The sequence below is a fragment of the Lissotriton vulgaris genome, chromosome 1_1 (assembly GCF_964263255.1).
Source record: "Lissotriton vulgaris chromosome 1_1, aLisVul1.2, whole genome shotgun sequence".
Classification (NCBI taxonomy): Eukaryota; Metazoa; Chordata; class Amphibia; order Caudata; family Salamandridae; genus Lissotriton; species Lissotriton vulgaris.
In genome coordinates, this window is record NC_141685.1 from 1,270,096,174 (window position 1) to 1,270,110,261 (window position 14,088).

Genomic DNA, 14,088 nt, shown 5'->3' on the forward strand with positions numbered 1-14,088 from the left:
ATAGGATCTCTGTGAATCTGCCACTTGGAATCCTATCCACATGATAACTAAATACTGGATGTATGTCGTTACAACGCGATGTTTTACATCGCAGTACTTTACGACGCATGTTTTACAATGCAAGTCGTTACCACGACTTGCGTTGTTGGGGGCTGAATAGTGAATGGTTTAATTTACTATTCCAACCCCAGTCCCCGTGGATAGTAGGGCAGGAGTTGGATAGTAAATTAAACTATTTACTATCCTGGAGCGCCCCCCAGCGCAATTCGTTGTTACAAGTTGCGTCGTAAGGGAACTGCGGTGTAACATCCGCGTTGTAAAGGATGTTCCCCCTAAATACTATTGTGTGGATATGTGCATCTGACAAGAGGCATTCGGTGGGTAAACACTCAATTTTTTTTTTCTAAATGTCCAATTCACGTGCTTGCAATTCAAGGCATTAAGAAAGTTATTGGGTTCTAGTCTAGGCGCAGCATATGTCTACTGCTGCATATGCTACAAATAAATCATGTTACCCAGAATCATTTATTTGTACCTTGAAATACAGTTGTTTTTTTAGCCACCCTTCCCTCCTCTCCAGAAGAGACAATGGGAGCATGTGGTCATGCATAAGGATACAGATTTGATTTAAGTCGTGTTACCCTGCATACAGATATAACCACTTCATACTGCTACATAAATCTATCTACTCCTAGAGAGAGGCGGAACAATCTTTCCCCGTGTCCCCTCAAAACTGAAACACTTTCTTGGAAGAAAAGCAAGTTGTAATGTTAATAGCAGGAGTGTGCTCAGCATGTGAATCTACACTGCTACAAGCTACATATTGTTACACATCACAAACTCAAATTTCCTTACTGCCAGTAGAATGTGGTACTATAAAACCATGATACCATGGACTGTTATTTTGGAATTGGATGTTCGTTATTGTGATACCATTGTCTTAAATTCTTTTTTCATCTGTTTTCTGGTCTTTAAATATTTTATATCTAAAAATAATGGCTAATTTTAGTTTCTTGCTTTTCAGCAATTCATGTAAACACAGAGAAACCGAAACCAGTGCATCAGAGTAATTGGCAGACTCCTCCATGCCAAGAGAACTGGGACGATGGTAAGGTGACGTACAGCCACTGTAGTCTTAATATAAATGCACTCTATTCCCATTTTCCGAAGTATAATTGCTTGTCTAGATTTTCATGGTATATCTGCACATCCCCTGTACTGTTTGGTATTGTGGTATTTTTCTTGTTTTTATACAACTAACTGTTTTGGTTACTGCACTCAGATGTCCTTACAGAATTTAGTTTTAAAGCGGGAATGAAAGTCAGTCTTTCAATGTAACACCTTATCCTTGATCAAGGTAATTAACCCAATCCAGCTCCGCAACATCCTTTTTTTACTTACCTGTGCAAAATATTCTAGTCTTCCCAATTTTTGAAAGGTTCTTCAATGTTGCCGGATTCTCTTAGGTTGTCAAGAATAATGGTATTGGAGAGGGGGGTGGGGGGGGGGAGAATGGCCAAGGAGGGTGTTAGTGGCCAAGGAGGAGACTTAAGCCGTATTTCACCTGAGATCTGGCACCGGTTTCCGCTACACGGTGCTTACGCTGTGTTTGGAAAATCTATTGCATTTAATATAAATCTTTAAAGTGCTTCATATCATGCCTCCTTGCTTTTCATTAGTTCCGTTGCTTGCCACTTAATTTACCTCCATTTCTATTTGCTGTAGCATGCGGTTAACTGCACTTACCAATGCTTGCTCCTCTTGTCAGACCCCCTCAGGATATAGCGGCATGGATTAGCAAATTTAGCGGCACAAAAATGGAAATTTAGCGGCATTTTATTTGGCCATTTTTCCTACAACAAACACAGATATCTTAGCTTTTTTCGTTATTTAACAACATGAAGCTATGTACATTTGGTTTATTTACAATGTAGACACTTTGTTTCCCTCAAAGTAAAAGACTGCCTGTCAGCAGCCCATGGCAACAAAACAGTGTTACAGGCGTCCTGCGTTGCGTGGGGCAAGGCGGCGCTTTATAGCGCGGTGTCAGCGCCTCCCCAATGCAGCAGCTGTGTCCAAAACCTTCAACCATTCTGTATCTAGTTTGCAGGTGTGTGACCCACTTATGTGATAAATGTGTAAGATATGTACTGTCTGCATGGCTTCTTCTTGTTAGAACGTGGTGCTTTCAAATGCAGAATACACAAGAGTTTGAGTTTCCTTTTGTTACTAGTTTCATATTTCCCCCTGTCACACCTCATACTTTGGTTGCCTGCCCAGTCTCTCCAAACTCTGATTTCTAGTGGAAGTGGATTTTGTCGCAGAATCCAATTACTTACAATTTATACAGCTTGGGTGTAATCTTTAGCTAATTTTACAAGTGGAATTCGATTTTAGAAATTGCTGTCAGGTACTACATTTTCTAAAAGCAACAAACACTTAAAGGTTGAGAAACGTCATGATCTGCCATAGTAGGAAAGCACTCTAAGAATAATGTATTGGTTATTTAAATAATCAAACCATATTCTCTGACGTAAACAGCTAGCGCTATATAAAACTTTTAAAATAAAATAAACAAAAATAAAAGTTTTGCATGGAGAGCTCCTACAGGCCAGAGAGGCTCCCTCTGAGAAGCAATGCCACAAACTAAAATAGTATATGCTGGATTTTGTGTACGTTGAGACAGAAAAACAAATTCATCGAGGGTAGCTCAAAACAGGGATGCATGCTTGCAAATTATGCAAGGGGCCTTCCTATTACAACACAACGTCTTTCTCTACCTGCATGTTGCTCGTTTTTGCATGTTTCATTACAAATTCCAGCTTTTCCTGCATTTTTTCTGTTTACCTTTCGATCCCAGTTGTTGTTCCCACCATATTCCGGTTGCAGGTCCTTCTCTATCTACATTCTTCGTCAGCTGTGTAGGTCCCGCTCTCCTTTTCATATTTTAGCAACCTGTCTCCTAAGCAGATTCGTTTTTTTTGGTGGAGTGAGATTTTACATCTTTACATCTCATCGCAGCAATTGGGGCTTCCCTCGGTTTCCCTGTATACAGAACATCCTCTTTAGTTTCTTCATCCTGGTTTTCCTCTGCAATTTAAAAAGCAGCCAACTTGTACAAAATCAATTATGTTTCATTCTTCTAATATTTCCTTGCAACAACGTCCTTACATTTTGATGTTGCTATATTTACATGCTGTTTGAATTTATTTTAAAAAAAATGCACAATTGAATGATAGAACCAGTCATCCCCATTTTTGTTTTTCTGATATTTTCTGAAAGAATAATCCAGCAGAGCTCCCTCTTCCTTAAACGGGAAAGCAAAAGGAGGCGCTGGCTTGGTACACTTTTCATGGGTTTTAATAGCCAATCGGCACTTATTCGGTTATGGGGAAGTTATAAGCAATGGACCATTTTAAAGACAAACGATTGTGAAGCTCCAACAGCCCTACATGTATGGTTTTCATTGAAAGCAAACTTTGGACAGAAGGAATGTTTTGTTTAAATAGAAAAAAAGTCGCATTTACTTCAAAATGTTATTCCTGCACACGTAGAACTTTGCTTTTTAATGGTTGAGCGCGAAAATAGCTCTGAGCTGGAGGTGTTGATGAAACAGTGCCTCTGTCCTATTCTTTCTGCTTTCAAGGTCAGGCACAATCCGTGCCAGCAGTCCTGTCGACCAAGTTTACGCAGGTGGATTTAGTTGCCCTTCCCCAAGTCTAGAAGTCTTCACCGTCTCCAGTAGTCTCCTGCATACCAGTGTATTGACATGCTAATGGAGCTGTTATGGATGATTAACACCTCTCTTGCTCCCTGTCCTAAACAGCTGAGACGGTTTCCCATAAACCCCCCAGGATATAGAGGCATGGATTAGCTTTTGTAAAAATACCGCGATTTCTACAAAAGTGCCGATTTCGCGGGCACTTTATTAAAAATCGCGGCATTTTTACAAAAGTGCCGAAATCCTGGAGGGTCTGTCTTGTGCTTTATTTTATCTTTTCCTGTAGCTGAAGTACTGTTTCCATCCGTTATTTTCTTTGTCTAGAACTATTTTCTTTGCCATCAAGCAATCATTCCCCTTCCATCTATCGCTCTTTCAATTGTTTTCCTTTCTCTCACTTCTATTTCATTAGTTCTCATCCCGTTTACATAATCATTCTTACCCTGGCTGCAGCATTCGAAGTGTGCATGCCGAATCTGTTTTTTTTTTTTTCTTTTCTTTCATTTACTATCACACGAGACTTGGAACGCATTGTGCTCTAAGCCTCTCTTTCAGCCCATGTGGTTTGTTGCTTGTTATCCTCCGGTAGGGTGACCAACCGTTCGTAAATTTCACGGACCGTCCGTAATTGGGACCTCACGTCCGTTGTCCATGATGATCCCTTTTACGGACGCCTTTTGTCCCTAAATTTGGCCTTTGGGGAACAGCACTGTTCCCCTGTGAGAATCCTCAGGTTATAGTTCTTTCACAGTCTCATCAATTTAAAACTGATGTCTGTTATATTCAAGGAAGCCATGGTTGCTGCTTTTTTATTTTATGCCACCAACAACTATTGAGAAAGCCTAAAGGTCAGGCTTGTTGTAGGTGGAACATTACTTGCTGTATTATATATCTGAATGCAATGACAGAAGCAGCAAAATACCAGTCGGGCGGCACACTGTGCTAAGCACAGATTTTTAGCTTAGGTGTTTTAAGCTCTGCCCTTAATTACATCGAACACCCCATTTGGAGAGGCACCCCTAGTTGTGTCATCCCACTTAAAGCCCTGGAAACAGCGCCATGCCACAGTCTCCTCACATCCTGGCACTGTGCATCATGCATGACTCATGACTTCCAAGGTTTCAGATTGACTATGTGCAGCGGCACCTTGAACCCCTCCCTTTGCTTTAGGAACTACAGCGAGGGGTGAGTTCCTGATGGGTCTCTTCCGTCTGCAACTCGCAGTTAATGTGAAAAGGTGGGTACGAGAGAGAGTAAGTGAAGGGATGGGTGGATGGCTGGATGGATTAGTGAAAGGGCGGATGGATGAGTAAAAGGGTGGATGCAGGGAAGGATGAGTGAAATGATGGAAGGATACATGATGGATATGTTTGAAAATGGTTGAATATATTTGGATCTGGATTAGCTGCATCTTATACTTGCCACTTTACATCTCACCAGTAGAGGCTCCTGGAGGGAGTGGTGTGGGGTGGTGGGGCGGGGTAGGGAAGGGGCAGGGTGGGGGGTATTAAACTATGGTGTAGGCTGCACAGAGATAAGTAACTAAATAAAAAAATTACATTACGCGTGCTGAAACGGCAACGTTTGACGTTTCAGCGCGCGTAATGTAATTTGTTTTACTTACTTAGTTACTAATCTCTGTGCAGCCTATGCTATAGTTTACTACTCCCCCCCCCCCCCTCGCCTGCCCGCCCCATCCCACCGCCCCACACCACTCCTTCCAGGAGCCGGTAATGCATCTCACAAGGTCTATTCGAGCAGATCTTCCGACCATTTCTCGCACCAAACATGCCTGCTCAGGACCTTGACTTGTAAACAACATATCAGACTGGACAACCCAGAGCTGTAGCAATATATATGATTAATATTATATGAAATACTACAAAAAGACCTGCACAGTTGCTCAAAGCTGCGCGCATACTAAAAAACTATTAAGTACATGATTGTTTCAACCTAATATAAATTTATTTTGACTAGTGCCTACATGGTTGGCTATTTACTTACATACTATTGCGCAACCTCCTCTGATGGGTCTGTAAAACTTGCCTTTTGTCCAGAAGTTTTGTCCTGAATTTTGACCTTCTGTCCTGAATTTGTGTCCTGAATTTTGACCCTTTGTCCTGCATTTTCACACTCACCGTCCTGAATTTGCACCCATGCCAGTTGGTCACCCTATCCTCTGGTGCTCGAATCACCATTAAAGATATGATTTAGGGATCACCTCTTGCCAACAAACGTCAGCGTGGTAGAAATGGCACGATTTAATAATGCTTTGGTGTAATCAACCTAGTGTGCGCATCACCTCTGGTGACTCTCAGACATTGCAGCTTATCAGCAAGATGGCTTCGCCAAGTACACTCCTTCCAAGGTGCAGAGCACAATGGAGGTGGTGCTCGCCTGGGCGGCATGGCAGCAGCGCAGAGTGCTGTCTCCTCTACAGCATGAGCACAGGCAGTGCCGACCACTTCTGAGGTCTCATTCTGTCCGTGGTGTGATTCTACCACTGGATGTTGGACAGCCGGGTGGATCTGCGCATCCAGGAGCACGCAGATATCTACCTTACCACCAGTACGGAGAGCCTCTTTAGGGAGGTGCACCCCCACCTGCTTCAGGATGGGACACAGCCCTCCAAAAAGGAGTACAAGGAGCCCCCTATATTCACAGCAGAGGCCATGGAGCAGACCATCAACATCGACTTACAGTTCTCGAGTTGCTGCAGCTGCACCAGCATATGTGGCACAAATGCCAGTGGTAAGCTGCAGAAAACCTGCTGTCCACAAGTGTAAAGTTTGCTATAAAGTGTAGCACTTTTCTCTTCAACCGCCTCTCCATTTTAATAGCAAACTCGTTCTTGCTTTCATTCATCCATCCATTCCATCTTTTCATATGTCAATCTATTGTCCTATCCCTCATAGGTCCTTCTATTCACCTATGCGCCCATTCATTCATCTAACCTCCGACAAATCACTTACCCACTCCAGCTATTCATCCTTCCACTCATCCATTTCCCCTCACCCCAGCCTGTATATCTATCAATGTATCCGATCAGATCTCCCATTATCCAGCCACTCGCCCATCTGTTCCCCCCCCCCCCCCCCCCCCCTATTCATTCGTCCACCCCCCCCACCAGTCCTTATAGACCCCACCCCACTCTTTCCATCCATTTTGGCATCTAACCGACAATTCGCTCTGCTCCCCTTCCCCCACCCCATCTCACATTCGTCTGTGGGAGGCTGGGCAATGCAGTGGATGCCGTGCCCAGGTATCTGGTGTCACGCCACCACAGCTCACCTGATCTTTTTATATTCACCCCGTGATATGAAGCTCACAGGTTCTGCTTGCATTTCTGACCGGTGCAGCGTCACATTTCCGATGTCATGGTTTGACCTTGACTGCATTCAAAGTGCATTTCCAAATGCAAAAAAAGTGTGCTACTCCTGCCATCCTCCGGACACCTCTGCAGTGAAGAACAGCATTGCGTTAGCCTCCCCACACCGGCATAGAGCTGAGACGTGTATGTCCATCCATGGCAAACACACCACAGCCCAAAAATATATCACTCTAGCACAAGGTGTGTGTAAACTGCAACAGCTCCTTCATCTGATCTCATTTGGTGTCTTGTACAACACACACACATGCCATTATATGTGTATTTCTGCTTTGCTATATTTGTCAAAACCAAAGCGCTGTGATGTGACTCCTACTAATTCTACAGGCCTTCTTTGCCGAAGCATCTTTTCTTTTTAAGTTGGCGAGTTTTGTGTGAGTGTCTGTGGCTGCTTTGTTTTTCATTCACACCACTTGTTGGAGCACTGCGTGAGGTTTTTGGCTGGTTGTATATGAGATATGAACAGAGCTATGCCCAATCCTCTGCATTTGAGCCGCATTTTGTAGAGTAAAACACAGGCGCAGAGCCTGGCTGCACTATAATGTAGTGCTTTTCTGAAGCAGCGCTGTGTTAGGAATTCCATACTGTAGTCATTTTTTTTTAACCATACTTCTCTTCACCTTGAATGTATTTAAAACACTTTATGTAGTCAAGCAACAGCAACCTCCTTGTTAGCCAGGGCTCGTGAGTGCAGGATGCAAGAAAAAGTAAAATGGTGGACTAGTTGGCCTAGAGTTCCCACAGGCCCATCCAGTGGGTCTCCATCTTCTCTGCTGCAGGTGGACCTCCCATTCATATGCAAAACCGAGGACCCCCTGGCCCTACCACCCTTGACTAGGTGATGTCATGCTGAGACCTCTATGCAGTGTCCCACTCTTAAGGGCTGTACTTTGACAGTTATCAACCTTCAATCATGCACCACTCACCCTGCACAGAGAGCACTCGCACCATTCTCCCTGCACTCATAAACTGCTACCATACCTAATATTATTAATCCAAAAGGCAAAACCTAATGCATTTACCAATGGTTTTCCCCTATCCCCATGTCTCTAAATAGGCTTGAGGGGGTAGAGGCTCTAGTTGCTCCTGAGGGGCGGATGATTCCTCTATCAAAAGTTTAAAAGCGGACCTTGGGGAAAAAGCTGCAGTTGTATTGCCGGTCGGGCAACATAACCATGTTCTGAGGGCGCTCGGGCCCTCCTGGAGTAGCCGAAGCAGTTTTGCTGGGCCGCGAGGAGTGGTGAGACCCCGGAGGAGCCCGGGGCTTCCAGGTGACTAGACCGGCGGTTCCGGTGTGCGACATTAGGAGGCCTGCTGCGAAACAACGTCTGGCAGCCTGTTGCCTACGTGGGACTCACGGCTCACCTGAGGAAGCACTGAGGGTGACCGGCCGCATACGTGATGGCCAGATTGGTCTCTTCCCTCTTGCAGCATCCTACTACTGCCAGCAGGTGAGGAGGCTTGCCCGTGAAGGTGTTTGCCCCTGCAGAGCCTACAAGGGATGGAGTGAGCCCTCGCAGGCTATTGGGGGTAGGGCCCTGACAACGTCCGCGAACCAGCCGCGGCCCTCCAACACTTGAGGATCATGACTGCGGCATGAGGCCGAGGTATGGGCAGTCAAGTGTTCAAGCCCGCCAGAGTTCAGAGGAGTCCTGGTGGGCACCGTCTGGGTTGAAGAACTGTTCTGCCGGTAAGACACCCCACCTTAGAACCTGTTTACGTCTGCTGCAATAACCCCCTCTGTCTGTCACATCAACCACGAGTTTGGAGGGGTCCATCTAGTGTACTGGCTACCTCAGCAGGTCTTGCTTTGAGGAGGGCGGGGTCTGGGGGACTGCTAGACATATAGCCCTGAAGTGGAGTGTTCCTGTGGCCGTCCCCTGTTGCTTTCTGCTTTGGAAGCCCCTGATTAAAGGGCCCTTGGGGCACCAGCGGGTTGGTTTCCGACCCAGGAGTCCTCTACAGTCAGCCCAGGTCCTGTGTGCCCTCCTCCTTGGTATACCTGGGTCTTGAGGCCCGAGGGAGCAATGTAGAATCTCCATTATAGTAGCCTGAAGTCTCCAGACACTCCATGAGGTCTATCTTTGGAGTTGTGCTGCCGGTCTGGGCAGAATTTGCAGCATTGCCCATCGTTGGATGTGTACTTTTGGCCCCACTGTGGATCTGCTTGTGTTGTCAATGGCTGCTGGCAGATACAAGGTTCCTCCAACTCCTCCATCAAGGAAATGTTGCAGTGCCCTGAAATCCCTCACTCCCAAGGTGCTGTCCGTCCTCTTAGTCTTCGGCTTTGGGAGGTGTGATTAATCTCCAGGCCCTGGCGACAAAGGAAGATATCCAGACCCTCCTTCAGGAGTTTCGCAAAGATATGTCCTCCCTGAGACAGGAATTTACCTGAGTGCTCCGTACTCGACCCGTCATTAAGACAGACTGAATCTCGACTTGAGCAATTGGAAACTGTCACAGATCAGGTCCGACAAAATGTGGATTGCACAGCACAAATTGAAAAACCTTGAAAGTGTTCAAGCAGAGTTACTCAAAGATTGACCTTGAAAATTGATATCAGCGAAATAATGTTGGAATTGGTAACATCTCAACAACCATTCCCCCAGCAGATCTTAAAGCACATGTTGAAGCCCTCTTCGTCCAACTGCTATGCATGTTCGATGACACTAATCCTCTGCTAGACCACACTCATCTGGGTTTTTAAACATACCAATAATTAAATAATCTTCCTCCAGACGTCCTTATTCAAGTTCATTACTATCATGTCAAGGACAAGGTTCTGCAAGCCACATGCCAACAAGATCCAATAGTTTTTCGAGGGGACTTCTCTTCTCTTTTTCAAAATGTATCAACTCACATGCTTGCAAGACATCACACATTTAGGTAGGTGACCCAATATGTTATGTTATGTTATTTTTAATTGTACCGCGCACAGCTGCCCCAGCAAAGGGGCGTCCTGGCGCTTTGAAAAGGTAAACACAACACAGCATTAAAAGCAGGCAGAAAGGAAAGAAGACACTTCAAAGGAACTAAACAAATAAAAAGGTCTTGATAGCCCGTCTAAACTGAAGGAGCTCATCGATGGCCCGGATTTGTGGAGGAAGAGAATTCCACCAGCTTGCCGCCAGGACTCGAAAAGAGCGGCCACCAACTCTGCTCAGCTTGAAACGCGGGACCACTGCTAAATTCTGGCCTAATGATCTAAGATTACTGGAGAGGACATAGGAAACCAGCAGTTTCTCCCAAAATTTGTGGGGATGTACCCTTGAGGATTTTAAATGCAAGGCAAAGAACCTTGAATCTAATCCTCTGCTGCACAGGGAGCCAGTGGAGAGAGCGCAGGGTATTGGACACCGAGCACCGCCTAGGCAGACCTGTCACCAGTCTGGCCGCAGCGTTTTGAACCCGCTGCAGACGAGAGAGTTCTGACTGGTTAACCCCCGCCAGTAGAGAGCTGGCATAGTCCAGCCTGGACAGCACTGATGCTTGGACCACCAGTTGTCTTGTGGGTGCATCAAAGAATTTGAGGATGGGTCGAAGTCCTCTGATAATGCTATAGCAAGAAGCCGCCACCTTCTTGGTATGACAGATGAAACTCAGAGAAGGATCAAGCCACACCCCCAGATTTTTTATCTCTGCCGCTGGGAGGGGAGTCACACCCAAATCCGAAGGCCACCATTTGTCGCCCCACAAAGCCACCTGTTTACCAACCACCATAATCTCCGTCTTCTTGGTGTTTAACTGGAGACAGTTGGAGTTCATCCAGTTAGCCACTTCCCGCAGACCCTCACAGAACCTGGGAGCCTCCAGACCTGAGCGTAAAAAACGCCATACTGCTGGGGCTTCCCCTGTCTCCGATTCTTCCAACTACAATGGCGAACGACAATACGACAAACGCCTCAGGAGGCTTGCTAGGCCTGGAGCCAGCCTCCAATACAGATCTCCAGCAGAGTGCAGATCTCCTGTGCCTGGTGGACCAGGGAGGTGGCTTGTCCTTCAATTTGTAGAACTTGTCCTGGAGAAAGGCCCGCATGCAACTACGTCAAACGGAGAAGGACTGGTGCCTATCTTCATCAGAGGACAACCCCTTCCCAGTGTGATTTCTATAGCTCTAAGACCCAATCACTCTGGATCATCTGTTCCCAGAGTGCTACAAAGGATGCATTCAGTTAAGATGTCCACCTCATTCCCGCTCTCATTCATGGGGAACCAGTGTGTGTACCAGCAGCCAGTCTACCCAGCAGCCAGTCTCCCCTACATGGTTTAATTTCCGAGTGTTGTTCTGTTTTAGAATTTACCCAAGAGTGAGACAGAGAGATCCCTCTTGTTGAGCCTTTCATTGTTATTATATATCAATGTATGTTTCATGCTCCTTTTTTTATTTTGCATGTTTGGGTATTGCTACCTGCTGTGGTTTCCACACACACCTCACCTCCAGTGCAGGTGTCTACCCCCTTTTTTGGGTTCAGCCCTCCTACATTAGTCACCATCATGAACTCCCTGCATGCTAGGTCATATTTACACTTTGTCTCACTTAATATACAAGGCCTGAATACTCCAATTAAGCGTTGGCTCCGTCAGAAAGAGGTGGATGTTGCGTTGCGCCAGGAGACCCATCTCCTTGATGAATCCAGTGCAGTTTCATTCCTCTTGCGCATGCTAAGACCAGGGGGGTGGCTATTCTATTAAACGGGTATTTAACCCTTCGGGTTGAGGAGGGTTAAATACCTGTGCAGAGTGGTGGGCATCAGGTGATTTTTTTTTTTTTTTTGGGTGAAGCTCAATTGTCTATATTTTCTATCTATGGCCCCAACAATGATAAACAAACCTCCTATACTGACATCTTCCCCCGGATCTTGCACTTTGTTAAGGGTGACCTAGATCTGGGTCGGGGGGGTTTTGGGTGGGGACTTTAATGTCCCTTTGGCTCCAAGCCTTGATCGGTCTAACCTGCTCTATGGTGACTCGCAGCCACCCACCTCCCTCACTTACGGTATGCTTGATTTAACTCTAGTAGATGCATAGCGCCACTATCATGTGACTGAACATGATTACACCTTTTATTCACGTGTCCATAAAACATATAGGTTACTCTTTAGTATCAAGTTCCCTCCTACCGAAGATAGTAGACCCTACCATTGACATTAGATCCCTCTCCAACCTTGTGCAGGTTTGCTTGAAAATGAGCATTGATTCCCACACCACTTTAAACCTTTTCCTAAACCATGGGTGGTGAATGAAGTGACATTGAGAGACCCAAACCTGAGGGACTGAATCCAATGCGTTACTGAACACTACAAGAAGACCAGGGACGGAGGACACTGCTTCTCATACCTCAGATCCAAGACCTGGAACGACTTCCTGAAACACCTCAAAACCTCTTCCTCCCTTCTGGACTTCTGAAGAACCCTCAAGACCTGTCTCTTTCAGGCAAAACAGGCATGATCTTCTCCTCCCCTCTCACGTCTGCCCTACTCGGCGCCTGGATACCCTCACGGGTGATTAGCTGAGCTCTACAAATTCACATAACATAACCAGGCCAATGAATATCTGTGTAAATCTTAGGCGGCCCTCATCGCATTCTGCAGACTGGCCCTATCATTTTACTTACTCCACTGCAAAGTAATTCATTTCTGCAGTTAACGCCCAACCCTGTGAACTAGCTTATGGCCAATGGAAACCATAAACAGCATGTTTTACGTAGCTTTTTTACAGTATATGATTCATCCCACATGGAGAAGCATACAGCGATTGGAAACTCTGACTGATGACGTATGTACTGGTGAGACATGTTTGTGCCACAGATAGTATGCCCACATAGCTATCTTGCCAGACTCAACACACAAACAGGTCTCTGGCAAAGTGCAGGGGACAGTGGGAGGGATTGGAACCATGACTCTGAGGGTAAGCCTTGGGAGCAAGTATTTCCACCCATTTCACTCTAGGATCCCCTGTGGCTTCCAGAGGGAGTTTGGTCATTTTTCCACCTCTACTATCCTGAATTAACACACTCCTGTCTTACTGGCACGCAATACGTAGCAAACAGAATTTTCTATCTCATCCATTTCTTTTTTACCCCCTTGACTTGCGATCCAGATTTTTCATCCGGTAGGTCACATCTTCAGTGGGGAGGAGGTAGATCTCCCAGTTGGAGGTGTAACCAAGACTCCAAACTCAATTGCCGCTTAGAGTTGAGGCTCCATCAAATGCAGCCCTTTTCCTTCACATAACTGAGCTACGCATCACCATCCTTTGCAATCTGACCCTTGTAGGCCCCTGCCACATCGTGGGTAATGCTTTTACCCGAGCTGAGGACGAAATGAAACTGTGGAGAGGGGATATTTAATGACAGGGCACATTGCTAGGTCCATGGCCTGCCCCTGCGCTGAGGCAACTGTACCTCCGGACAGCGCACTAACCTAAGCTGTAACCTGCTACATCTAAGCTCCTACCTCGGCCAAGACTGCTATCCTCTAGAGCTGTTCCATCAGAGCCTCCACCACCCTCCTTCTTGCAGAGGTCTGAGTCTCAGCCATTCCATGGACTGAGAACTGCCCAACATAGTCACTTTCCTGCTGGAGGCCCCACCGACATGGCGAGGCCTTCACTCACATACCCCCATCAGGCAGTGGAGCAACTGCGGCCTGAGGCACCTTACCGGGCCAGGACTGAGGGGTGCGGCGGCCAACGTCCCAGTGAGTGGGAGGGACTCAGCTGCATCAGAGCGGCTTCTCCCCGGAGGCCCTACAGCAAGCCTGGGGAACCAGCCGATGAGCTGGCCTGCTGACTTACGGCCCGCTTCTCCTACATTGGGTCCCCTCATACTCCCTCCACGCCATTTGAGAGTACCAGGGCAGCTCGTCACCTACTCTGTTGGGGACCGGTGGTCCCTCAGCAACCGGGCAATGTGCTGGTATTCATGGTTTCCTACCATACAACCACTGGAGCCCAAGCTGGCGTTACAACACAACTGATC

At 46.3% G+C, this 14,088-nt stretch overlaps 1 protein-coding gene across 2 annotated transcripts in view; it reads left to right on the plus strand.

Annotated features, from left to right (window-relative positions):
* The window catches only part of LOC147748974 (uncharacterized), a 737,146-nt gene that overhangs the window by 202,938 nt on the left and 520,120 nt on the right, over positions 1-14,088 (plus strand). For both annotated transcript variants that reach the window (XM_086964737.1, XM_086964747.1), the window contains one exon: positions 1,025-1,108. In XM_086964737.1, the coding sequence (XP_086820863.1) occupies positions 1,025-1,108 (84 nt within the window). The remainder of the gene's footprint in view (positions 1-1,024; positions 1,109-14,088) is intronic.